The sequence below is a fragment of the Callorhinus ursinus genome, unplaced genomic scaffold (genome assembly GCF_003265705.2).
Source record: "Callorhinus ursinus isolate GAN/ISIS: 27379988/994484 unplaced genomic scaffold, GSC_fseal_2.0 scaffold32, whole genome shotgun sequence".
Classification (NCBI taxonomy): Eukaryota; Metazoa; Chordata; class Mammalia; order Carnivora; family Otariidae; genus Callorhinus; species Callorhinus ursinus.
The window spans coordinates 8,372,823-8,397,824 of record NW_027397094.1 but is presented as its reverse complement, the minus strand read 5'-3'; the positions used below and the strand labels follow the sequence as shown (position 1 = coordinate 8,397,824).

The window sequence follows — 25,002 nt, the reverse complement described above, 5'->3', positions numbered from 1 at the left end:
TCTATCTTTTTATTGAAGATCTCACTGAGTTCTTCCACTCTTTTCTCCAGCCCAGTGAGCGTCTACACAATAATTACTTTAAATTCTTTATCAGGTGGGATACCTAGCTGGCTCAGTCAGTAGTGCATGTGACCCTCAATATCAGGGTCATGAGTTCAAGCCCCATGTTGGAGCTACTTAAAAGAATTTTAAAAAATTCTTTATCAGGTGTGTTTTTTATCCCTGTTTCACCTAGTTCTTTTTCTGAAATTTTTTTCTTGTTCTTTTTTTTTTTTTCTTTTTTGGAGCATATCCCTCAGTATCCCCATTTTGCTTGACCTTCTGTGTTTATTTCTGTAGATTAGGTGGAATGGCTACTTCTCCTAAACTTGAAGGAGTGGTCCTGTGAATGGTGCCCCCTCTGTAGATTGTGTTCTTGATGTCTTTAGCTGGCTGGCTGGAGCTGCGGCTGTATATGCTAGTCATTATTTTAAACAGTGCCTTTTTAGAAATGTCAGTCAGAGAAAGGCAAATACCATATGATTTCACTCCTATGTGGAATTTAAGATGAATATAGGGGAAGGGAAAGAAAAATAAAATAAGATAAAAACAGGGAGGGAGGCAAACCATAAGAGACTCCTAACCATGGAGAACAAACAGGGTTGCCTGAGGGGAGAGGATGGGGGAATACGCTAAAAGGTGATGGGCATTAAGGAGGGCACGTGTTGGGATGAGCACTGGGTGTTGTATGTAAGTGGTGAATCACTAAATTCCACTCCTGAAACCAATACTACACTGTATGTCAATGAATTTAACATTGAATTTAAATAAAATCTTGAAAGGAAAAAAATAAACAGTGGTGTTCTACAGAGAGAAGAAAATAATGAAGAGAAGAAAATAATGACACTGCTAATAATAATAATGATAGAAAAAGAAAAGAAGAAAAGGAGAAAAAAGCAGAAAAGAAAAAAATGAATAAGGAGAATAAAACAAAACCAAAAAGAACACAAATTAAAACAAGACAAGACAAATTTTAAAAAATTAAAAAGTAAGATAAAATAAAAATTAAGAAACAGGTTGTAAGTAAAACGAAAGCAAAACAAAAAAGGAAAAAATACCCATGGCTTATTTTCTGTCTCCCAGCACCACAGAGGTTTGGGCTTGTGGACACCGGGCTTGCTGAGTTTACAAGCTCTCTGTGGTTCCCGGACCCACCACTTATGGCATCCAGACCCTGTTCCAGTCTGGGCTTTTAAGGTGGAGGGGGACAGTTCTTTGGCTTTTAAAACTCTGGCTTTTTTTCTGTGTCTCAGTGAGACCAGGGCTGGCGTGGGCTTGTGGACCCGGGGCTTGCTGATGTTGCAAAGTCTGTGACAGCTGGACCTGCCTATGATGGTGTCCAGTCTCTGCTCCGATCTAGGCTTCAAGGTAGAGTGGGAACATAACAGTCCCTCTGCCCCAGAGAGGGTACCCACAGCTCCTCCTCTCCTGGGGTGAGTTCTCCCCTTGTCTCTTTCATATGTTAGTTGCTCTTTCAAACCACATCCTTTTTTCTGTGCCCCAGGACAGAGGGATGTGTTCTCCATTCTCTGTCCCTCAGTATCTCCCTCCCCACTGCCCTTGACAGCGTGGGTGCCATCCCCTGCAGTGTCTCTTGCTGTTCTCTTGCCATTCTCCCTGCCTTTGGTTATTCAGTAGCTCTTCAGTCAGCCCTCAGTACTTCAGGGGAAATTGTTCTATCAATAGGTGTAATTTGTGTTCTGGTGGAGGAAGGGAGTTCAGGGTCTTCCTACATTGCCATCTTGGACCTGACTCCTGGGAACTCCTGGAAACTGCATTTTTAATACAGCCTGCAGGAGATTCTGATACAGGGGTTTCTGGGACCACACGATGTGAAAGACTATCCAGAAATATTTTGTAAAAAGTAGTTTCTTGCAGTAAATTTACTTGTGGGGGACAATTTGCAACAGGAGACCTGGATGAATTTTGCGTGGTCAGTTTACTAGCTGTGGGATGATCCATGAGTCAAATCACTGAGTCTGAATTTCCTTGTTTTGCCCCACACCAAATACAGGACGCCAAAGCCCCGGAGTGCAGTTTAGATCTGTGAGGCCTAAGACCATCCTTTCGTTTTTCCAGCTGTAAAATGGGAATAGTAACCCATGTAATACTGTTTAAAGGCTGTCTCATAAATTCATGTATTTATGCTTCAAGCTCTGAAGGACTGATTAGGATCCTGAGATTTTTTTTTTTTTAATTTTTGTAAAACTTCTAGCCATGATGTATATAATCATAAAAACCTAGGGAGTATAGTTTTCATGGTTGATTTGATGAAAGAGTGGTCAGGTAGATAGGAGAAAGGCTCCCTCCATTCTTGAAACTACAGAAAGCAGAGACTCTTGTGTAACAAAACTGACATATGGTTTCCCCAACAACAGGAGTATCATGAGCTGTTTTGAGTCCAGGGATGATTGTTGTATCTAGTGAGAGGAGCCTGCAACTTGGAAAAGTCTGTAACTCTGATTGGTTCTCTTACTTCACAGTTTGTTATCCTGGTCATCATAAAGTGACATACCTCTATAAATGGTACAAATACTTGTGGTACTGTAAACGGTATAAATACTACCCTTAGACTGAGGTAAGAGGGGCCCCTGGCTTTGGCCCTGTGCTTTAGAGGGTCCCACATTTCATAGACACACACAAAAATGTAAATTTTTAAAAGAAGACGTGGTGTCTCTGCTGCTCAGAATCTGGTGCTTAACCCTAGCAGAGCAGGACTTGCACAACCTAAACATCCAGCCCAGGGGAAATGTGTCTCTGTGTTTACTGTCTTTGCTCAAAGAGGAAGGAAGTTGTATTGTGCAAATTTCTGTGTTGGGAGGGTGCTGATTTGAGAGACATAAACAGGTTTGGAGTGCAGGGAGGAGCTGAGCAACAGAAGTGGTTAGATTAGGGAAAAGGCAAATTTATCCACCTGGTCAAAGCCTTCCTTTCAGCCTGAATGAAGAATTATTTTCCAGTACACTAGTACCGGTTGCCTCTCTTCATGCTTCTCTTCTTACTCTAATTTCTGGCTCAAGAAGCACTCATGAATCAGTACAGTATTTGCAACAGTTGCATATGGTAGTCAAATGACATTCTGCAAATTAAGAAATTCACAGTCCTCTTACACCTGTAAGCATGTATTAGATTTCTACATGGAGTCAAATTTCCTTCTGCATTTGGACTCTTCTTTGGAACCAGTTTGCCCATGAATGGTTGTTCAGTACCAGTGTTTAAAGATAAAATGATATAGGACCTGATTTTCATACCCATACTCTACTCAGACAATAGGATACAGGAGTTCTCCAGCCTATTTGTTGAGTACAAAAGCAGTAACAGTATTTTATTTATTTTTTATTTTTTTTTAAATTTTATTTATTTATTTGACAGAGAGAGACACAGCGAGAAAGGAAACACAAGCAGAGGGAGTGTGAGAGGGAGAAGCAGGCTTCCCGCGGAGCAGGGAGCCTGATGCGGGGCTCGATCCCAGGACTCTGGGATCATGACCTGAGCCGAAGGCAGACGCTTAACGACTGAGCCACCCAGGCGCCCCAAAAGCAGTAACGGTATTTTAAATGCTAGTAATAAGAAGGGTACAATACAATGAAAACAAACCTAGAGGTTAAAAATAGAAGGCAACAGAAGAGCTGGCTTTCTTTATATTCATTTGGAACACGAGTCAATTCATCAGTTGATTAATCTACTTTTTGGCTATTATGAGTTTTTTAGTAGTTACATTGAAATGTAATCTATATACCGTGCAGTTTACCCACTTAAAGGGTCCAATTCAATAGCTTTCAGCATTTCACAGAGCTGTGCAACCATCACCACAGTTAATTTTAGAAGATTCTCATTACTCCCAAAAGAAAATTCCATGCCCCTTTGTTGTCACCTATGATCCTGCCACTCACCCCAGCCCTTAGGCAACCCCTATCTACTGTCTATCTCTATAGATTTGCCTTTTCTGAGCATTTCATATTAATAGACCTTTTGTGATTGGCTCCTATCATTTAGCATAATGTTTTCAGGGTTTATCTATATTGTAGTATCAGTGCTACATTTCTTTGGAATAAATGTAATAAGTACTATACTTATTTATACTGCTGAGTAATATTCCACTGTGTGACTATCCCTTATTTAATAGGTCAGTTCATCAGTTGAAGAATCTACTTTTTTTTCTTTTTTTGAATATTTTATTTTTTTATTTGAGAGAGAGAGAGTGAGAGAGAGCACAAGCAGGGGGAGGGGCAGAGAGAGAGGGAGAAGCAGACTCGAGCCTGCTGCGGGGCTCAATCCCAGGACCCTGAGATCATGACCTGAGTGGAAGTCAGATCCTTAACCGACTGAGCCACCCAGGCACCCCTTATTGAATCTACTTTTTGCCTATTATAAATAATGCTGCTATGAACTCTCACATGTAAGTTGATAGCATGTTTTCCTTTCTCTTGGGTACATACCTGGGAGTGGCATCGCCGGGCTATACAGTAGCACTACGTTTAACCATTTGAGGAGCTGCCGAACTGTTTGTGAGTCCCTGCGCCGTGTTATACAAAGAATTTTAGTTGTTTTCCCTCTTGCAGCGTCCCAGGAAGGTACAGATCACCAGCAAGAAGCAGTTGTACTGTAAACGAGAAGGAAAGTTTCTTACTTATTAGTCAAACCAAATGACTCCCTTCCCAAAACTAGGTGATGGGGGGATGGTGGAGGAAGGGTGGGGAGACAGGAACACATGGTCTCTGGGGAACCCACATTTCCCTGGTTGGCATCCCAGGTTGATTGTGCACACGTTGCACTGGGCGCAGATTGAAAGGCAGTTGACAGGAGGTAGGAAGAAAGATAAACATGGACCATGACTCGAGGTCTGCTGCCCCTGGGGACTGTCTCTGAGCTCTGTGGTAAAAGGGGCTACGGGCAGAAGCTGATGAATCTTTCACTGAGGACTCTGAGGCTGGCAAATCAGTACTCAGTACTCCTTGGCACCCAGCCAGATGAGAGAAATTCTCCTTACTCCTTCATGGTCACTAACGTATTTGAGAACGTCTTTGTCAGGGTATCAGGACTCTCAGGGTGGCAATCAGATGTAGAGAATGATGAGACGTGTTGAAGCAGTTTTGTGGGCAGAGGACATTAGTGCGTATGGGTGCCCGAGGAGACACATAACAGATGCGATTGGGTCATTCTGATGGACTTGTTCATCAACACCCAGACCACGCCTACCAGGGGCTTGTTATTTTCCTCGGTGGGTATCTGAGGGGAGTCAAATGTCGTGCACTGAGAAATGACGCTAAGAGCCAGGGGATGACGAGTCATCCCAGGTAACGTGGCTCCATTCATTGTCCCTGGATAGTGAGATTTCAGGGAACGTGAGCTATAAACATAGTTTTGTTTATTGTTTTCTAATCATTTCCATGGGCTTTACATCCTCAAATAAAAATTGAGTGTACTATGTCATCTGTCTCCTCCCTATTCTTTCCACCTTTTTCCCTTCAGGAACCTGTTCTAGCAAGGGTTTTGCTGCATGGGCAAGATTGCGTACACCTGGTGGGCCTTCTTCAGCACTCTACAGGGACTAGTGGTCCTCTCGCAAGGTCAGTGTGCCTGCCTCTCTACCTTCCATTCAGAAGACCCCTGGTTTTCCTCCCCAGGCACCAGATCCAATAAAAAGGAAGCTAAACCTTTCCCTAAGATGTACGCTAGTCCAATTCAGTCCGATGGAATGAGTTTACCTTTTCAGCTGGTGTAAATCTTATTTTCCATGAAGACCTCTCAGAAAACAAGAGAGACTTCAGGGCTGTTTGTCTCTTTCTATTCTTTAATTAATAGGAGAAAACTCTCCAACATGCGTTTGGATCGCCTCCAGAGTGGCATATAACAGAATGGGCGACACTTCCTCATTCTCATAATGGAGGGCGGAAGAGGAGACAGAATGCAGATGGAAACACATGGTGTTAACAAGATGTAACAGAGAGGAGAAACAGTCCACCCACTGTCCGAGTGTGGGGGCTGGGGGTTTGTGTGCACGGGGGTGCACGGTGGTGGGCGTCAGGGTGTAAGCTAGAGTCCTGGATTCTTAAGGCTTAGAGAGAAAAAAATAAAGTCTGTTCCATTCAGTGGTTATAATGTTAGACCAGTCTGGGTTATATGGAGCCAGTTTGCAACCAATAAAACGTTGCATTACTCAGTAGCTGGGTCTAGAAGACTTATAGTGCAGCAAAATTTCAAAAAAAACCAGAACACTCCTTTATGTTCCATCACCTCTAAGTTATTTATTCATTAAATCTATGGCTTTTTTCAGGAATCCATACTATGCATACTGCTGGTCTCAAGTGCACACAACACAATTTTTAATACAGAAAATAATGTGAAAACCATTATGGTAGTTGGAATTTTTAACTTAAAAAAATCTTGAAGTTTATATAATGTTTTCATTGCTTAATAAAAATGTTAATATATACTTAAAGTTGTTAAAGTACATTTCACATATAATACTGTACAAATTTAAGATTGATTTGATACATGTATACATTATAATATGATTGTAGCGAAAGTTACTGTAGTGATAGTTATCACCTTTATCATATAATTATCATTTCTTTTCTGTGGTGTGAATAATCAAGATCTAGCCTCTTAGCAAGTTTGATGATTATAATACGATATTGTTGTCTATATCCAAGATACTATACTATACCTTAGATCTCCAGGACTTATTTACTAGTTGTAAGTTTGTACCTTCAAACAACATCTCTCCCACCTCCCCAACCCCCAGCCCCTGGTAACCACTATTTAAATTTAAATTAATCTGAACAGGCAAATCTTTTGCAACCCAGAGGATGACTGAGGGTCTGTTTCATGCTGGGTCACCTGAGTCTGTTTTGGTTCGCACTAATCCTGATATCATGGGCCATTCAGTATTTACCTAGAAAACCCCAATCACCCCACGCAAACCATGAATTTTATGGTTCCCTTGAGGATTTTCAGGGTGAGAAGTTTTATTTCACCTAACGTACAACATGTCTAATTGGGGAAAAAAACTCTTTGTTATTGATGTCATTTCACAAGACCTTTCGCTAGGTCCTTGGTGTCCAAATGAGCCTTCTGTTCTGCTGTTTTTTTATTACCTTGGGCCTGCGCTCATCCAAGCATTTCCGAAAAAAGCAAGTCTTCGTTGTACAAGGAAATTTTCCTAACAGTGGCCAAGAAAATGAGATTTTTCTCCATGTGATTACAGTCTACAATGACAGCATTCTTCTCTCTTTCTCTTGTCTACTCAATCCCTGTGCCTACTGGCATGACATTTATTTTTCCAGACATTTTAAAGAAATGAATTATTTTGCTTTCTAGCATATTCTACAGAATCCCCCTTTTTAATTCTTCACATGCTGGAATACAGGGAGGGCAGAATGGAGGCGAAATCTCCCCATGTGCCTTCTGAAACTCTTGGACCCTGATGGCCTGACCCCATTGCTTGTCTTGGATGTGTTCTTTCTAAATTCAACCTGTGCTCTGTTCTCTTTTTTTCAAACTATGTTCCCACCTCAGTCAATGGGACAACTGAACTCAGGTTGTATAGGACAGTCTAGATTGAGGACTGTCTGGGGAGGAGGCGGAAGTGAGGGGGAGGAGATACCCAGTCCTATGGAGGCTTTGGTCCCCTGGCCTTTCAATGGACACAGCACATTAGCGTCTATGCAGGGCCAAACTGTGTAAGATCTAAAATGACTCCAAGGGTGGAAAAACATTGCAAAAACGGACCACACTGTTACAGATGTGAGGGATCTGGCTGCTTTATATGAAACCTAGACACAAACCCAAGGCATCACCGCGTGGAGGATGACTAAGGGAATGTCACAATGCAAACTGCTCCCAAGAGGTCACTTGGGAAGTAGCCCCCTAACCAAGCCCTGGGACCCTCTCCGCTCCAGTCTAGTCCCTGTCTCAGAATTCCATGAGCAATTCATGTTTTAACACTCGGCCCAGCAGGTTCCTCCACAAACCTGGTCCAGACCCATGGCCAGCAGCCCAGTCCATGCCTATGCCACTGTACCAGTTGTCCAATATCGTGAATACCCACTTGGTGGTGGGGTTTCTGCTCCCTTCCCTCCATCGTCCCACTCGCACCGAATCCCGATTCCTCATTCCTCAGCAAAAGATGCTGAACAGAGGAAGCTTCCAGAGTCCAAATGCCTCTCAGGATTTTCCTTTGCTGGCCGCATGTCTCTACTCAGCTCCTGAAGAAACGCCAAGAGGTGCAAAGCTACAGAATCAGCTTCATTTTTAGAAAGCCTGATACAGGCAATTTTTTGGAGCTTATTTTTCATCTTTTCTTTCTCCTTTGATTCCAGGTCGATTTTCACACCCTGTATGAAATGATGGATGGCCTTGTCCTCACTCTTCATTTGATACAGCTGGAAGTTGCCATAGCGCAGATGGAGCACCTGTCTGGCCCCAGGAGAAAGCGCTTTGCTGAATTCTTTTTGGAAGTAATGCTCCGCGTGGTCATACTGGCCTACCTGCGCACAGAGGCAGGCCAGGTAGGAGCAGACACAGGGGAAGTCTGCATTGGCCTCATCCACTCTCTTTAAATGATGCACAGCTTGTCCTATGGCTTCCTGTAACTTCCTTCTCCCGCACATCTCATTGGTTCCTGTGTCCTGGATCTCGAGGACTTTTGTCCTGTAGAGGCAGCCGATATGCCAGTGCAGGGAGGCATTGTTCGGCATGCCTTCTAGAGCCTTTCTCAGCAGCTCTATAGCTTTGTCCACCGCCCCTTTTCTCTGATACAGTTTTGCTGCTCCGCAGAGCACATCTGTCGCGCACGGGGCTCCCTTCAGCGCCTCCTCCACGAGCCTGTCTCCTTCCCCCTCTTCGTTCATCTTCTGAAGTTTCAGAGCCAAGAGGACTTTGGCATACTGGTTGTGGGGATTCAGCCGAATGGCCCGCCGCAGAGGGTCGACGGGATTCTGAGACTGCGGCCAGATATCCAGACGGTAGCTCGCGATGGCCAGTCCGGAGGCGAACTCCGGGTTCCTGGGCTCCTTTTCCAGAGCCTTCTCAAAGCACACCTTGGCCCTCTTGTGGTGGTGCCTCCCTGCACACTGTAAGCGGGCCCACCCCTCCTCGAAGTCCAGCGCAGGACTCTCCATTCTGTAGGGGCTGCGAGACTTCTCGCAGACCTGTCTCACCTTGTCGACGTACATCTGAGCGTCTGCGTGTCTGCCCAGGTGATGGTAGACCCAGGCGTAGTTACCCCAGGTGACCAGACTCCGGATTTCCGCTTGAGCCGCGTGCTCCCGCTGGATCAGCTCCTCCGCCTGGCGCAGGTGCTGCAGCGCCGCCTCGCGGCGGCCGCGCCGGGACTCTATGTAGGCCAGGAGGTTGAACACCGTGGCTCTGAATTCGTCGTTCTGAAACTCCGTGGCGTCACACACCTCGTCTTCGAAATCATCCAGGGGCTTTCCCGGCTCCACCAAGTCCCAGGTGAAATGGCATTTCAGTTGCCGTAGGCAGCTCTCCAAGGCGGTCCTGGTGCTCTCACTGGAGGGCAAAACAGAAAGAGGCACGCTTTCAGACACAGCGCGGATTCTCCAGGCAAGAAGCGGGGAGCATGGCAAGTATGAATCTCTTACTCCTCCTCCCCGACGGTGTTCACCCCAACCAGAAAAGAACACGACTTCCTTTTCGTTTCTTTCTATGTTTTGGCGTATGCGTGAAGTGCACGGGACGCCGGGTTGGTGACTGTGGGCGGCAGAAGGATTAGGGAGAGGGTTGGAGTGGGGATTCCCTGAATAAGGGCCGTTTGTGTCAGGTCGAGCTGGCCCTCTGCCGTCTGCCCTGAGAGCCTGTGCCGGGGCAGACACATCTGGGGGAACGGGTTTCCAAGGAGGATTGACTTCATGCAGCTTTTTGATTTTAAAGATTTTATGAAAGAGACAGAGAGAGCATGAGCAGGGGAAGGGCAGAGGGAGAGAGAGAGGGAGAAGCAGACTCCCTGCTGAGTGTGGAGCCCAAGGACTGGGGGGGGGGCCCTCCACGTGGCGCTCGACCCCCGGACCCTGAGATCATGACCTGAGCCTGAGCCACAGCCACACGCCGAACCAACTGAGCCACCCAGGTGCCCCTGACTTGATGCAGTGTTTAAGAAAGGCCATTTGATTGCTTTGTGTTCCTGTTCTTCATCTTACGTAGCGAAAATGCTTTCCTAGTTTGAAAATTTTAGCTTTAGAATTGTCTATTCTGTTCATGTCTTGCCGGCTTGATTTTAATCTCATTATCCCTCTGAAATCCAACTGCATTTTGCCTCCTATAGTTTTAGTTTCTTAGTTCTCCTTAATTTGTCCTTTTTGCCCTTAGTACTTTACATTTCCTGTCTTATTAGTTGAGCTTTCCATATATCCTTAATTGATTTTCTTTGGTTATCCAAACTTTTTTTTTTAATCAAATTGGTTTTGTCTTGTCTTTTTATTAATTTGGCATTCCAAGTTCTCCTTTTATCTGACCTTTTCCATTTTAACCATTTAAATCATATTTCAACAATTCTAAATGCTTACTTATTTCCTCTGCTTTTGTGTTATTCTACCATTTAACTTTATTATCATCGTATATCTTAGCAATGTTTTAAACTTTTATTTTGGAATAAAATATAATCATTTTTTTCTCTCCTCCACTCCACCGCTATTTCTTAGACTGGTGATTTCTGTTCTTAACATTTTTTCATGGTATATATTAATTAGCCCTTTTATGAGGAGCCGATATAGTAAATATTACGGATTCTGACATAGACAAGCAGTGGGTATGTGGGAAGTTATGTTATGTGGCAAAGACCGTCTTTGAAATGCTTGTCCAAATGGAAGATTATATTCCCCCATTTTCTTCCTGCCCCCTATCTTCCACTTTTTAGACCCCTCTCCCCAATTTGATGATTAGATCAGGGCTGAGCACCAAAACTCAAGTGGAAGCTGGAAATGGAGCTGGTGCCGGGGGGGGCGGGGGGGAGCCAGGTGTCTGGAATTAGGGAGAGCACCGTGCATGCTGGAGGGCTCTCGGGGGCCATGATCTGCTGCACGCCCTGCAGAGAGTGTGACTTGGACGTACATGGAGCGGACAGAGTCTGGGTCCCCCACGCTGTCTGTTGTCCTGTTCTGGCCCTTCTGGGGTTGCTCTAGTCCTGTGTGTGGGTCCTGTGAGCCATTCCAGGAACTTTAAATCAGTTCCTGTTCATTTCTGTTACTTGAATCAGATGGAGACTTAACTACCCCAAGTAGAATAAATAGAGAGAAAGAGAAAATGGGTAGGAGTTTCTGCGTGGGGAAGGACCCTCTGTCCATTCAAAGTCCTGGACAGGTCTTCGTGAGGAGCCAGGTTGTCTGAGCCTCTTGATGTAATATGGGGAATGGCATGGGTGGTGTGTGTATGTGCGTGCACACGTGTGTGTGTGTGTGTGAGCCCAGGAGGGTGCCTGGCCTGGTATCTGGCATTGTAATGACAGCAGCCTCCCCTTCAAAAGTGCGTGTCCAATCTGATCTATTTTCCTTCTCGGTAAGGTTACATAAGCTTAGCAATAAGCTTTTTAGCGACTTTCTCATTTAATTTTTTTAAAGATTTATTGATTTATTTTAGAGAGATAATGAGAGCAGGGGGAGGGGTAGAGGGAGAGGGAGAGAGCGAATCTCAAGCAGACTCCCCGTAGAGTGTGGAGCCTGACATGGGGCTCGATCACACGACCCTGAGATCATGATCTGAGCTGAAATCAAGAGTTGGAGGCTTAACTGACTGAGCCACCCAGGCGCCTCGCAACTTTCTCATTTTATAAAAGAAGCAGAGAGAGTGAATACAGTTGAAATTTATCTCCAACATATAAAGCACATAGTCAATTGTGCATTTGCAGGATAGAGGCATTTACTATACACACTTAGGTAAAATCCCTTTGAGCAGCCATTCAAAAGTACCCCATTTCACTGGGTGATTATGGGCTTTTATTTTCACCAGTAAATCAGAAGCTGGTTCCAGACGTTTGCTTCCTGGGCTCAGACTTCTGAGACCTATGTTTCTGATGGCTCTAGAAGTTCCAACTGTTTACACACAGCAATGTCTTGCCTTGCTTCTTGTCCTCATGAAAGCCACAGTGACACCGCTTACCAGGCCCAAAACTAATGCTGCCACCAGTGTCTTAGGGCATTACTCACACCACTGAGGAACCTGTTAGAAATGCACATCCTCAGACCTCAATTTAGGACTACCAAATCAGAATCTGAAGTGGGGGGGGGGTTGAGCCCAGGAATTGTCTTTAGCAAGCCTTCCAGATAGATCTTACACATGCTCAGATTTGAAAACCACTGTCTTAGAGCTCAGGGCCAATGCCTGGTGACAGTGCCTATAGCTAAGGGATCAAAGAAAATTAAAAAAGAGACTGGTGGGTTTGTGTTATTAAGGGAGAGATTCGAAGAGAAGACCATGCTAAAGTTCTAAGCAGTAGGAACAAGGTTTCTAAATATTCTGAGTTACTCTAGAAATAGACATCTGGAGAGATATCAGATCTTTTTCTTTCTTATCAGGAAGACATGCAGAGTAGCAGAAAATATATTGCTTCAAGAAGAGACATCAGGAAGCTTATAGAAGGAGGGCAATGTGTCCTCTAGGAAATGAGAGCTGGGACTGGCATTCCTGCATGCTGGAGCTCCCCGGACTGAGGCTGAGGCATCTAGTCTGGCCACACCCTCACACTGGACAAAACAGAAAGCTCCCTTCCTACCCTGCTTCCTCGCAGGGCAATCTTATGTTTCTGGGGTGTAAGAGCATTTTAGAGGTAGGGGCTATTTTCTCCAAGCACCCCACATCCAATTCATACTTCAGAGAGAAGGACTCTAGCCAATCAGTAGCATTTTGGGGTAAAATATATTTCTGTCGAATGAATGGATACATTTTACCAGCCCTAATGCACATAGGAGATGAATGAACACATTAAAAGTAAAATCTACCTTAGCATGAGCTGGGGTTGCTACCCGGAGTACATTTTAACCTTATCTGCTAAAAACAGATCCTTTGTTAAATAAGAATCTTATTAAAAGCCCCTCGCATCATCCTTTCAAATAAGAAACAAGAGAGAGAGACAGTCTACAGGAGCCCCGCCCCCGCCCCCGCCGGACCCATCTTTAAATGAAGCACCTGCCGGATAAACATCTCTCCGTCTGCCCTCCCTCCCTCCTCTGGCCCTCGGCGGTCAGCTTCCCCGTGAGAGATGCCCTGAGGAAGCTTGACAGTGTGGGTCCGAAATTCGCAGAAATAAGCAAGCCGGCAGTGATGAGACAAATACACGACCTAGACCGCGGCAAGGCTGCAGACAGACGCTGAGGCAAAACAACCCGGCGCTTGAGCTTACGGAGTAGGGCTTTGCATTCCACAGCGAGACTGATTGGACATTTTCAACACCATCAGCGCAGGAAATTTACCTCATGACTGAGGAGAGCTTCCCGGCTGTTCTGAAAGGCTGCAAGTCAGGCTACAGTGCTCTTCAGAAGTCTTCCTCCTCTGCTTCCAAGAGATGCTCAGGAGGCCTATATATGGAAGCATTTCTTGGTTCCTTTGCCTTGTTTTCCTGCGCTTCGCTTTAGGAAAGAGAAACTGAAACTGGAAAGTACAACTAACAGGGCTCTAAGAGGAAATGAATCTTGAGTAAGAGCCGCGCCTATAGCACCCCCCAGCCCCCACCCTGTAGTGAGTCAGAACTCCCTCTTTCTGGCGGTCGTGATGTCCCAGATCAGCTGACATGAAGGGGGCCCAGCTTGGAGAAGGACACAGATACCAAGCACCAAGCACCCTGCCTCATTACCGCGCTCTGCCCGCCCTTGTCACCAGCATGGCCCTCAGACCCCAGTAAGGGGCACATGTGGGCTTTTGTCTGTTTCATTCACTGCTGAATCTCTAGTCCCTGCGGTAATAGCTGCCGCACGCAGGCATTCAGAAGGTAGAGGTTGAATGAATACGTGATCAGAAGTGTGGGCTCTGATGTCATCTGTCTGGATTTGAACCCAGGCTCCATGTATGAGCTGTGACACTGGAAATTATCGAACGTTTCTCTGTACCTTAGTTTGTTCTCCTATGGAATGGGGATCCCACTACTACTACCAACTCATAATGGTGTTGTGTAGATCAAATGGGTTAAAGCCATGAAATGTCCTTGGACTATGCCTGGCACATAAAAAGTGCGTGCAATTTTTTTATAATAAATTATAGCTATAGTCATTATTAACCAAAGAGACCAGAAGGGAAACTTTTGATGTTGCCTTTTGGAGAACTTTAGCTCCCCTGATAGTCCACCATCCATCCGTCACGCGCGCTAACCTAAGCCAAACGGCTCCTAACACCTGTACACATTCTGGGCTTCCCCAAGCACCACAATATCTAAAATCCCTTGGCTCACCCTGGTGTCCGGCACTCCCACATCGTAATTTGGAACCATGGCAGTTTGCTATAATGGAAGAAATGCACTTTCTTTGCTTTTTCCTTATTCATACCCTTGATCGCAAAGGGATTACTGCATGTGTGGACCCAAGAGGAAAAGAGGTAACAGCACTAGGAGTCTGATATCAGGAAATTACACAGAGCACGAGGGAAGCCTCCTCTCCAGGACCACTGAGTACAGCTGAGGCACGTAGTTCAGTCTTGGAGAAAGCCTTATGGATGGCGGGTTATGTCTGCGAGCAGTGGGGCGGAAGCAGAAGCTATGCTTCTTGATGGTTCTCTACCCTTTGATTGGGACACACAGCCCAGCCTATCCCAACTGGAAAGCAGAGGACACGTTGTACATGTTAGTGGTGGGGTGAGTGGGTGGGTGGTGGGAGTAAAGATGAAGGCATGGAGGAAGACCGGGAATCCAAAAAATTCGTCGATTAGGTACAGGGATCTTCAGACGTTGATTAGTGTGGCTTGGACCCAGCAGGAACCAGTTGCAGAATAGACACCAGTGGGGTGGTCCTGGCATTCTGGCGTGACCATCTTTTGTTTTGAATTTGTTCTGTTGCATACTTTTTTTGACAATGTGATATATGCTCTGGGTATCAAATTCAAAATTTAAAAATCTATGCAGTTGAAATATATGTCTTCCTCCCATATGGACTCCCAGACAGCCCGTTCCTTCTCTGGAGGCTACCCTAGAGGAAATATATCCTTTTCCAAATAGTCTATGCATAATGTGATATGCTTTTCTTCCTCCTTCTCCCCTTCCTTTGAACAATGTTAGCACGCTGTATACACTCTTCTGCACTTTTATTCTTTATTTTTTAATATATCTCAGAGATAGTGTTCTATATTTTTACATTTAGAACTACCTTATTAGTTTTTACAATAGCTGCATGCTGTTCTGTGTATGAAATATGAAAATTGAATTAATGAGTCCCCTAGTGATGGACCTTTGAGTTGTTGTCAGTCCTTTGTTATTATAAACAAAGCTTCATGAGTATCTTTAATCATGACTTTGCATGCATATGCAAATGCAGGATAGATTAATGAGTGGAATTGCTGGGGTGAAGATTCACGAATGCCAAATTGCCATCAACAAATGCCGTCCATCTACACGATTTATAATCTCAATGGCGATGCATGATGGAGGCTGTTTCCCCACATCCTTGTTAGTACCCTTTTCTTGAAAGGTGTTTCTTTGGTTGACCTGAGATGACCTCTCTTAATAGTGTTGGTTTGCTTTGCTCTTAATAAGAGCAACATTGACAATCATTTCACGTGTTTAAGCCATTTTAATTTCCTGACCTTTGCCCATTTGTCCAAAGGATCTGTTTCATCATTAAGGAAGTTAATCCTTTACCTGGTAATGTACTAAAACCGTATTTTTAAGTCTGTCATTGATCTTTCAACTTTCCGGAGGTCCCTCCTCTAGGAAGCGTGTTTTAATGTGGTTGAATTTCTTAATGCTTTTGCCCTTTCGTGTTTTGTTTCATACTCACAACTTCCAGACCTGTGATTTAAAAAATCCTCTCAAGAATTCCTGTAGAAATTTTGTGATTTCTATTTTTTAAACATTTAAATTTTTGGTTTGTACGGAATTCATTTGGGAGCAGAAGGAGCAAGGAAGGAGGACCAGGCCTCAGTGATGTTGTCTTCTCTTGTTCTGTCAGCGGTGTTGAGTGCCTACTGTATGCGAGGCCGAGTGCAAGGTGCTGGGTGAGAGCTGGGGGGTGCAAACTGAGACTAAAGCAGAGTCCCACGGTCCCAAAGCAAGTGCTTGCCCTCAAAAGAGCTTTTGCTCAAAATATCTATAGGACAGAGGAAAAGTGATTCTGCATTTTCAGGTCTGGCTGAGAGAATTTGGGGAACCCGGAAAAAGAGACAGCAAAATGAAAAGCCCAGCCATCTGGCCCAGCTCCTGCAAGTTGCAGCTTCTCTGTCTCTCTGTGTGCCCGTTTCCCTCCCCTTTGTGACCACCTCGCCAGGCCTCCTACCCCTCTGTCTCATTCTCGCTCTGTCTCTTCTCTCTCGGAAGCCCTGAAGACTGGTTACAGGCTCTCTCTAGGGCCTTCCACTCCTCTGGGTGGTGGGCCCCACCCGCGCCCCCTGTCATTTCCTCGCTGCCCTTCTCAGCCCGCAGGGCGGCCTCTGGGGGCGGACTGTCCCACGGGTGCCCCTTTCTATTCAGCTCGCGAATGAACCTGGAGAGTTGCCAACCCACAGCATCGAAGGTGTTTTCAGAGAGTCGCTTGTGGGCAATTTTTCTTAGGTTGACGATCAGCTTTTCCTTCTCGGTCACTGTCCCATTGATGTTCAAGCCCTGCAGGTAGTGGCTGATGGCGGTGTCATCACGCTGCTGCTGGTACTGCTGGAAGTTTCCATAGCGCAGGTGGAGGACTTGTCTTTCCGCTGGAGGCAGATCCTTACTGAATTCTTTCTGGAAGTAATACTCCGCCTTATCATACTGGCCCATGATGGCATAGAGGCAGGCAAGGTCTGAGCAGGCGCGGGGAAGGTTAATATTCAACTCGACAACTCTCTTAAAGTGATCCACCGCGTGTCTCGTCATCTTCTGCAGCTCTTCTTCATTCTCCTTCGTGGTATACCTCCTTGACCTCTGTATTTGCCGGATTTTTGCTCTGTAGCAGCATCCGATCTGCAGATGTTGATAGACGTTGTTCGGTACCGATTCTAAAGCCTTTTTAAGTAATTCGATAGCCGTGTCCAGAGTACCTTTATTTCGGTAATATTTGGCTGCGCTGCAGAGGACGTCTGTCGGGCACGGCGTTTTCTTCAAGGCCTCTTCGACTAGCTTATCTCCTTCAGCTTGTTTCTGGGTCTTTTGGAGAGTCAGAGCCAGGAGAACGTGAATATACTGGTTGTCAGGATTCAGTCGGATGGCCCGCCTCAGCAGGCAAATGGTGTTCTCTGTTGGTGCTTTGTCACCCAGACGGTAGAGTGTGATAGCCAGTCCCAGGGAGAATTCTGGATTGGTGGGTTTCTTTTGCAAAGCCTTCTCAAAACACTCCTTAGCCCGTTCATAATACTTTTCTCCCCATTTTAAAAGTGCCCATCCCTTTTCACAGTCAATCTCAGGGCATTCAATTCTGTAGGAGCTTGCAAACTTCTTGCAAAGATGTCCTACCTTGTCAACGTAAGCCTGTGCCTCTGGAAGCCTGCCCATGTGATAATAGACCCAGGCATAGTTTCCCCAGGTGACCAGACTTCGGATTTTGCCTTGGCGGGCCTGTCCATGCAGGATGAACTCTTCTGCTTGCTGTAAATATTCCAGAGCCGCCTTGTTCTGGCCTCGGAGGTGTTTAACATAGGCAAACAGATTGTACATGATTGCTTTGAATTCTTTGTTTAGAAACCGTGCCTGGTCACGCACTCTGTTCTCCAGATCATCTAAGGAACTTTCTTCATCATGTAAGTTCCAGGTGAAATGGCATTTCAGTTGCAGTAAGATATTTTCCAGGGAATGTTTGGTGATTTCACTGTAGGGGAAGAAGAGCAGACATTTGGGGATGTGAGTGAGCAGATGGACAAAGCAACAAGTTTAGGGCATGGCCCCCTGACCATTTCTGAGAAAAGGCCCAAACAGTGCTGGCACTCTGATCCGGAATTGTGAGAAACGAATTTCTGTTGTTTATTATAAGCTACCAGTCTGTGGTATTTTGTAAAAGCCCCCCAAATGGATGGAAGTCGATGGGATGGCCCAGAAGGAAGGGGGAGTGGAGGAAATTTATTACCCAGGGACACCCCAATTCCACCTGTCTTAGAGAAGGATGGGCACAGCAGTCCTGGACCTCCAACTGCAAAGCAAGGAAATTTCTCTGTAGAAATTATCAGAGAATGGTGCGGTAGTTGAGTAATAATATTTAGTGAGGTTGGTTTTTTGTTTCCTCTCTCAAGCATGGAAACCAGGGTGTGAGCCTGCACTTCTGATCCACCAGAATATTCAGGGAAACTAAGAGGAAATGCTGGGCTGAAGACACCAAGAGATGAGAGGGGGATCATTTGGGGCTGGGTGTGAATAGATATCCCTCAGGGGTCCTTTCCAAGGGATGGAGTGTGCACAGAGTGTTAATTTATTCAGGTTGGCTTGGGGCAGGCTTTTGGTCCATCTGACATTGGGCCAACAAGGGTAGCCCCGCCTGTGTCACTGTCTCTGCCTTTGCTGAGCTGGCTCTTCGGGCAGATTCACGAACTAGAACAACTCAAATACTCTCCACTCTCTCCCCGGGTGGGTGCCACCTGATGCTGTGGTCCACCACCCTTTTGATTTGCTCAGTGGTTACAAAGACAGTAGTCAGGTTCCTTACAGAGACATCTAGAGCAGAGGAGAAACAGCACACAAAGAGCCCACATGCAAATGCTATTCACAAAAATCAAAGGACAAACTAGAAAACAGATTATAAGCATGACAAGAGGTATTCCGTTTAATATCTAAAAGGCGCTTTTAGTATTCATATTTCAGTAGATACTAATATGAGCAGGTAGTTCGAAACACACATAAAAAAAACACACATATAAAAAAATGGTCACTAATCAAAGAAATGCAAATTAAATCAACGGTATTTCAATGGCTTTTAAAGCTTCAGTTACACAAAAAAGATTTTTAAGAATCACAGCTGGGCATTTTTACTTATACATGACGGTTCGGAACATACTTTGACATAAAACTTGCAGGGAATTGTGGCAAAACATACAAGGAGCTCTTGACTAAAAATCTGAATATTAAGAATGTATAGAAAACCAGATATTCAGTCAAAGGTTGTGATGGCCTATGCATGTGTCATGTTGGCTAGGCTATTGTGCCCAGTTACTAGATCAAACATGAACCTAAATGTTGCTGTGAAAGTATTCTGTAGACGTGATTAAAGTCCACAAGCATTTAATTTTAAGTAAGAAAGATTATTTTATTTTACCTGGGCGGGCCTGGTTTAATCAGTCGAAAGGCTCGAGGATAGTGCTGAGGCTCCCTGATGAAGAAATTCTGCCAGTGGACAGCCACTGACACCCATGCCCTGGAGTCCTGGTCTGCCTTCCTTGATGGTTTGCCCTGTGGAGTTGGACTTGACCAGCAGCCCTCATCATCACATAGGCTGATTCCTTGCATCATGTCTCTTCTTGTATATCTCCAGCCTCAGCTTCTCTGGCTGCACCCTGACTGCCGCAGAAGTTTGTGAACAAGGGATGTTCATCGCAGGATCAGTTACAACTGCTTAAAACTTTAAACTAGGTGATGGTGGAAAATAAATAAAGGTATCATGAGACTATCCATTGAACACATGAGACTGTTTTAGCTCCCTCCTTGATCAAATCCTACCAAGATGACATGGTCTATGAAGGCTTCTAACCATAAAGGAAAGAGAACACAAGGACGGCAGAATCTCGGAAACCCTGACACAGCTAGACAAGTGGGGATTGGTTTTTCCAAACATGGGAACATGGGAAAGCTAACTCTGCCACCAGTGGGGGAACCTAAGAAACAATCCATTGATACTGCAGAATTCCCCAAAGGCTCAGGAGTTAGCAGCATAAAGTGCTGCAGAAGTGCGTGTGTGTGTGTGTGTGTGTGTGTGTGTGTGTGTGTGTAGGGGTGAAGAGGGGTCCCTGGGCTCTCCAGCAATTGAAAACGACCAGACGCCAAACAGGAAGCTCCGGGCAAGTCTTTTATTGGGGCTTATGCCCGAGCACAAGGCAAGCAACACAAGGGAAAGGACCCTCCGTGCTGGCTCCCAGAACAAAGGCCAGGGAAAGATTTTAAGAAGAGACTGAGGCAGGAAAGGAGTAATGTCTAAGCATGTAGGTGGGGAAGGGAGACAGGAAGTTGGGCATGCAGGTGCAGTGGACAGAACCTACACCAAAATGTCTCATTAGCATGTTAAATCCCCGCCCATGGACATGATTTTTAGTATAAAGATGGAGAAAGTTTGTCAAAGGTCAGCTCTGGGGTCCACCTCGGAGCAGACTGGTTTGGTTCTGTCTTTACCAATCTTCCTGGTGGAGCCCCCCTTTGGTAAGCTTCCTGCCCCCTGTGTTCCTGCAAGGTGTGCTACTCGGGGGCATGGTTTCAGCTGTCCGGGAATGCTGGGGTTCCGATTAGGATTGAGGGGACCCGAGTCTAGTCCGGCTCTGTTTCAACAGGAACACTGATCCCATAGACTCTGCCTCTGGTCCTCGCAACGCCCACGCCCTAATGTAGCAGAAGGTTGTAGTGTCTTCTGTACAGAGGATAAAAGAGACGGTCCTGGACTATGGTTATAGGCACAGCTGGATGCCTCGGGTACTATACAGCAAATGAGAGAGCTAAATAAATGTTTGCATGTAGAATTTTGAGACCACATCTTCCCGAGTCAGCTCTAAAAGTGCGGCAGCCAGGCTTATTTCTTCCGGGCAAGGGATGAGTAGCCTGTTACGGAGGAAGTCAAGGAAGTCCAGGAGACAGACATCAGGGGTTCCTCCTCAAATGGGGCAGTGAGGTCACCGTGAAAGGAAGCCCCTTGCAGGTGCTCCAGGCTTCCTTTTGGTATTTTAGTGTTTCTCTCTCAATCATGAACGGGCGTCAGAGGATCCCCAGATATTAAGGCTTCTCACCTGGAGGACAGTGGCCCAAACAAGCACATGGTAAAATTGTCCTGAAGGGAGCAGAAGACTTAAAACAACAAGAATAGGAACAAATAAAGGGTCATCAATAAATTGAGATACGAGAGAAGATGCTGCATCCGTGGAATAAAAGCAAATGCTTTAAAAAACAAAAAAAGCCCCAAACATTTAAAGAACATGGAAGAAGTCTTGGAAATTAAAACAATTAAATTAAGTGAAAAACTCAGAAGATTAAGATTGAAAGGAAAAATTGTAAAAAAAAAAAAAAATCTTTTCAATAGTACAACCACCAGATAAAGAGAGGACAAATACGATACATAACATGGAAAATTAGAGGGACAGCCTTGGAGGAGCAACGTCTGAATAATTTGAGTTCTAGATGGAACAAGGGAAATGAAAGGAAGAAAGAACATTCTAGAAGAATGCGATAAAGTTTCCCTGAATGGAAGGCTGTAAGTTTCCACATGGTAAAAATAAACTTTAGCCCCTTTTGTCGGACATCTTAGCGAGGCTGCAGGGGGAGCATTAGCTCCTTGAGCTTTTCGATGCCGCCCAAGGACAAGAAGAGAGATACCAGGAAGTTGGCTAAGAAAGACAAAGATCCAGGGCACAGATCTGGGGGCAAGGCCAGAAACAACTGGTCCAAAGGCAAAGCTCAGAACAAGCTCAATAACCCAGTGTCATTTGACAAAGTGACATATGACAAATCTGTGCAGAGTTCCCAACTATAAATTTAGACCCCCAGTGGTTGTTTCTGAGAGACTCAGGACTTCCTGGCCAGGGCAGCCCTCCAGGAGCTTCTTTATTAAACTAGTCTCAGAGCACAGAGCTGAAGTCATTTACACCAGAAACACTGAGGGTGGGGGTGTCCCAGGTACTGGTGAAGATGCTCGGAACACATCCCACCAAAGGCACATTTTGAAAAATAAGACCTTATTAAATAATAATAATAAAAAACTAACCCTTTACCAAGTACTTGATGGTAAGCTTTTAGAACACTGGTGACAGAATTCTACAGTTCCAGGGGTAAAGGGTGTATATAACACAACAAGAATCCAAATGTTGTTGAACATCTCGACAATGACTCGAAAAGCTAGAAGACAATGGAGAAATGCCTCCCAAAAGCTGTGGGAAGATAATTTTAAATTTCGCCACACAATCATTTAAATGTGAGGAAAGCGCGGAGACCCTTTCATACACGTAAGCAAAAAATTTACGTTACAGACACTTGTTCAGGAAGCTGAGAGGAGATGCCCCCCTCAAAATTAGGAGTAAACCCAGGTAGTAAATAAAGAAATGGGATGTGGGAAACACAGGGCTCAGCGCAAGAGAAGGTCTTACATAAGATGGGAGGGAGAAGGAAATAGTCCATGCTTTCCCCACGGACCTGGAGTGCAGCCAGTGTAGACAGGAGTAGGTCAAAGGTCCTGTGAGTGATTGCCACCAAAATATGACGAGGGCAGCTCGCCTCAGATTTGAAAATATGGAAAGGAGTTTTGTTCAACTAGAATAGAGCTCGGGGCTGAGGTGGTGATAAGTACTTAGAAACCTAAAAAAAAAGAAACAAAAAACAAAACCACTTTTGTTTGTTTGTTTCCTTTAACTTCAGAAAAAAATGAAACGAAATATGGGAAAAGAAAGGTCGTGGGGGAACCAGACAGGACTCAGCTGTGAGTAGGGTTTGTGTCGTTGTAATAATCCAAATACTGAATATCGGTCCAACCAAAGTCACAAAGAGATATTGGGAGGGGACGATGTAGGAGAGGATGGGGGTGTGTGTGTTGGGGAGGGGCTTCAATGGTGGAAAACAAATAGATAATGGCCAAAATTGAAAAATCAAGAACTACCAATATAATCATGTTATTGAAGTATATGGCTATAAATAGCACAAGCGTCCCTAAAAGAATTACCGATGGCCTCTGGAGAAGGGGAGTATGGTGGGGGCTGCGGGATGCTGTTTTTCTAACCCTGTAGATCATGTTGACTATTTAAATGGTGTGAATGCATAAATTTGATTATAAAGTAAGGAATCGGGAGAGAAAGAAGGAGGAATGGAAGGGGGGAAGGAGGGAAGGAAGAAAGAACAAAGGGAAAGAAGGAAGGAAGAAATCATAATACATCCATATTTTGCAGCATTATCGAAGACCTTGATACTCATGATGTTGAAAAATTTTACTGATAACACTCACAATATAATGTGAAGTGAAAAGATAAGATGAAACTGTATGGAATCTATACCCTCAACTTTGAAAAGATTTCCCCCCAAATCTACTTAATAAAGTATATATATATATATACATATATACACACACACACACACACACACACACACACACATACATATATCTCTCTCAAATGTTGAAATAGTTTATTCCTGGTGGGTTATATAAGAGACAATTGAATTTTTCCCCTTAGACTAGCTGGCATTTTCCCCAAGTTCTTTAGCGTGCTCATTGTATCTTTATACTGAAAAAAGTCCTTCATGATTCTAGTTGGATTTTTTTGTTTGTTTTTAAAAGATCACTGAAGATTAAAAACAAAACAGAAGAGGAAAGCGTGGGTACTGGGACTGATGGAGCCCAGTTTCTCTGGAGGCTCTGGGCAACCTCAGAGATGTGAATTCTGGTTTAATGCGCCACTGCGGTTCTTTGGAAAATAATTAGTTAAATCCAGCCCATCCTTTATTAGGGCATCCAATGCTGAGCTTATAAAGAGTATGCTTCCCTTAAAATTATAATTAAATAACCCCAAGCTCCTGACTTTTCCTTTCATATGAAAAACAGGAAAACAAAAGCTTATAAGAATATTTCTGCCGGGTTGGCATCCTTAACTGATGAAAATTTGCCTGCAACAGAATGAAATAAACTTGCCCCTCCCCCTTCCCCCAATGCCTCCTGTGTCTTTTCTTCCTTGCTCCAGCCTCTGGCTGCTTGCTGGCTAGGATTTCTAAAAGCTTCCACTGGGGAGAGCCTGTGTGCATCTGAAAAGTGCTGCAAAATTTAAAATGCCTGCAACAATTACGATCCAGATTTAAGGTATATTAAATATTTAAGCCGGCGCCGAAATCTAGCACTTAAGAAAAATCTGTCTTGAGATTTTTCTAGACACAATTTCAAGAGACCAATGCAAGATAAAACCTTTTACCTCATGGTCGTAGGCTGAGGGCTGCCCAGCTGTCCTGCAGTGTCCTGGAAGGCTGATTTGCTGCTCAGAAGTCTCCCTGAGCTGGAAGCCGCCTCGGCCCCCTGGCCAACCTAGTAGTCTTTAAGCCCACGTGATTGATTAACTAAATCTTTCTTCCCATATCCATAGATCGTGCATTCTTGATAGAAGGAGCGGAGCACTTCTGCACCTCACCAAACTCTCCTGCACCACCTGCTGGGCACCAAGGAACCAGATCTCTTGCACAACTTCTGAGCACCACAGTAACATCCATAGCCGGCACTATAGAGTCTGCACGGAATCAAGAAATATTACAGACCACTGCACTCCCTTAACGAATTCACTGCCCTAAACCCCTTCAAAAAAGTCTCTGGGCCACGCAGAAACCTTGGAGTTGGCCTTTGGACAAGGGTCTACCTACCACCTTCTCCCCAGGTGGCCCACCAACAGAATAAAGCTCATATTCCTTTCCATTCAAAACTCCCATCTTAACTAGTGGCTTTTGGAGCAAGGGGCAGCCAAGCTTGCTGACTGCAGATTCCTGAGGATGAGAAGCACAGCGCTGCTGACCAGGGGTACCTTTGTCAGTACTTGCACATCTGAATGGAAAAATATCCTGGCAAGTGCAACTGACTTTCAGCTATGCTGGTTTCCCGTTGGGGGGAAAGGAGATGTGACCAAGGAGAGCTTTGATCTTTCTGATTGGGAACTCACTGGGACAAAATGTTTTGGAGGAAGCATATGTGAGGACAT

At 44.8% G+C, this 25,002-nt stretch overlaps 2 protein-coding genes and 1 pseudogene across 4 annotated transcripts; 1 reads left to right on the top strand and 2 right to left on the bottom strand.

Moving 5' to 3' along the window:
• Positions 1-6,261: 6,261 nt before the first annotated feature.
• IFIT2 (interferon induced protein with tetratricopeptide repeats 2) lies at positions 6,262-13,654 on the bottom strand. Its single transcript, XM_025850771.2, has 2 exons — positions 13,467-13,654; positions 6,262-9,555 (listed from the first exon to the last, which is right to left on the bottom strand). The coding sequence occupies exons 1-2, from the start codon at positions 13,469-13,471 to the stop codon at positions 8,154-8,156; spliced, it is 1,407 nt and encodes a 468-aa protein (XP_025706556.2). The 5' UTR covers positions 13,472-13,654; the 3' UTR covers positions 6,262-8,153.
• Positions 13,655-14,809: 1,155 nt separating this feature from the next.
• LOC112807941 (interferon-induced protein with tetratricopeptide repeats 2-like) lies at positions 14,810-24,523 on the bottom strand. Of its 3 annotated transcripts, none has more exons than XM_073878980.1 (2): positions 24,225-24,523; positions 14,810-17,972 (listed from the first exon to the last, which is right to left on the bottom strand). In XM_073878980.1, the coding sequence occupies exon 2, from the start codon at positions 17,819-17,821 to the stop codon at positions 16,466-16,468; it is 1,356 nt and encodes a 451-aa protein (XP_073735081.1). In that variant the 5' UTR covers positions 17,822-17,972; positions 24,225-24,523; the 3' UTR covers positions 14,810-16,465. The 3 variants fall into 3 exon arrangements, with proteins under 3 accessions (XP_073735081.1, XP_025706688.1, XP_073735080.1); XM_025850903.2 differs by having other exon boundaries at positions 24,232-24,523; XM_073878979.1 differs by lacking the exon at positions 24,225-24,523 and adding an exon at positions 19,407-21,564.
• LOC141370339 (small ribosomal subunit protein eS25 pseudogene) lies at positions 21,619-22,829 on the top strand (annotated as a pseudogene).
• Positions 24,524-25,002: the final 479 nt, after the last annotated feature.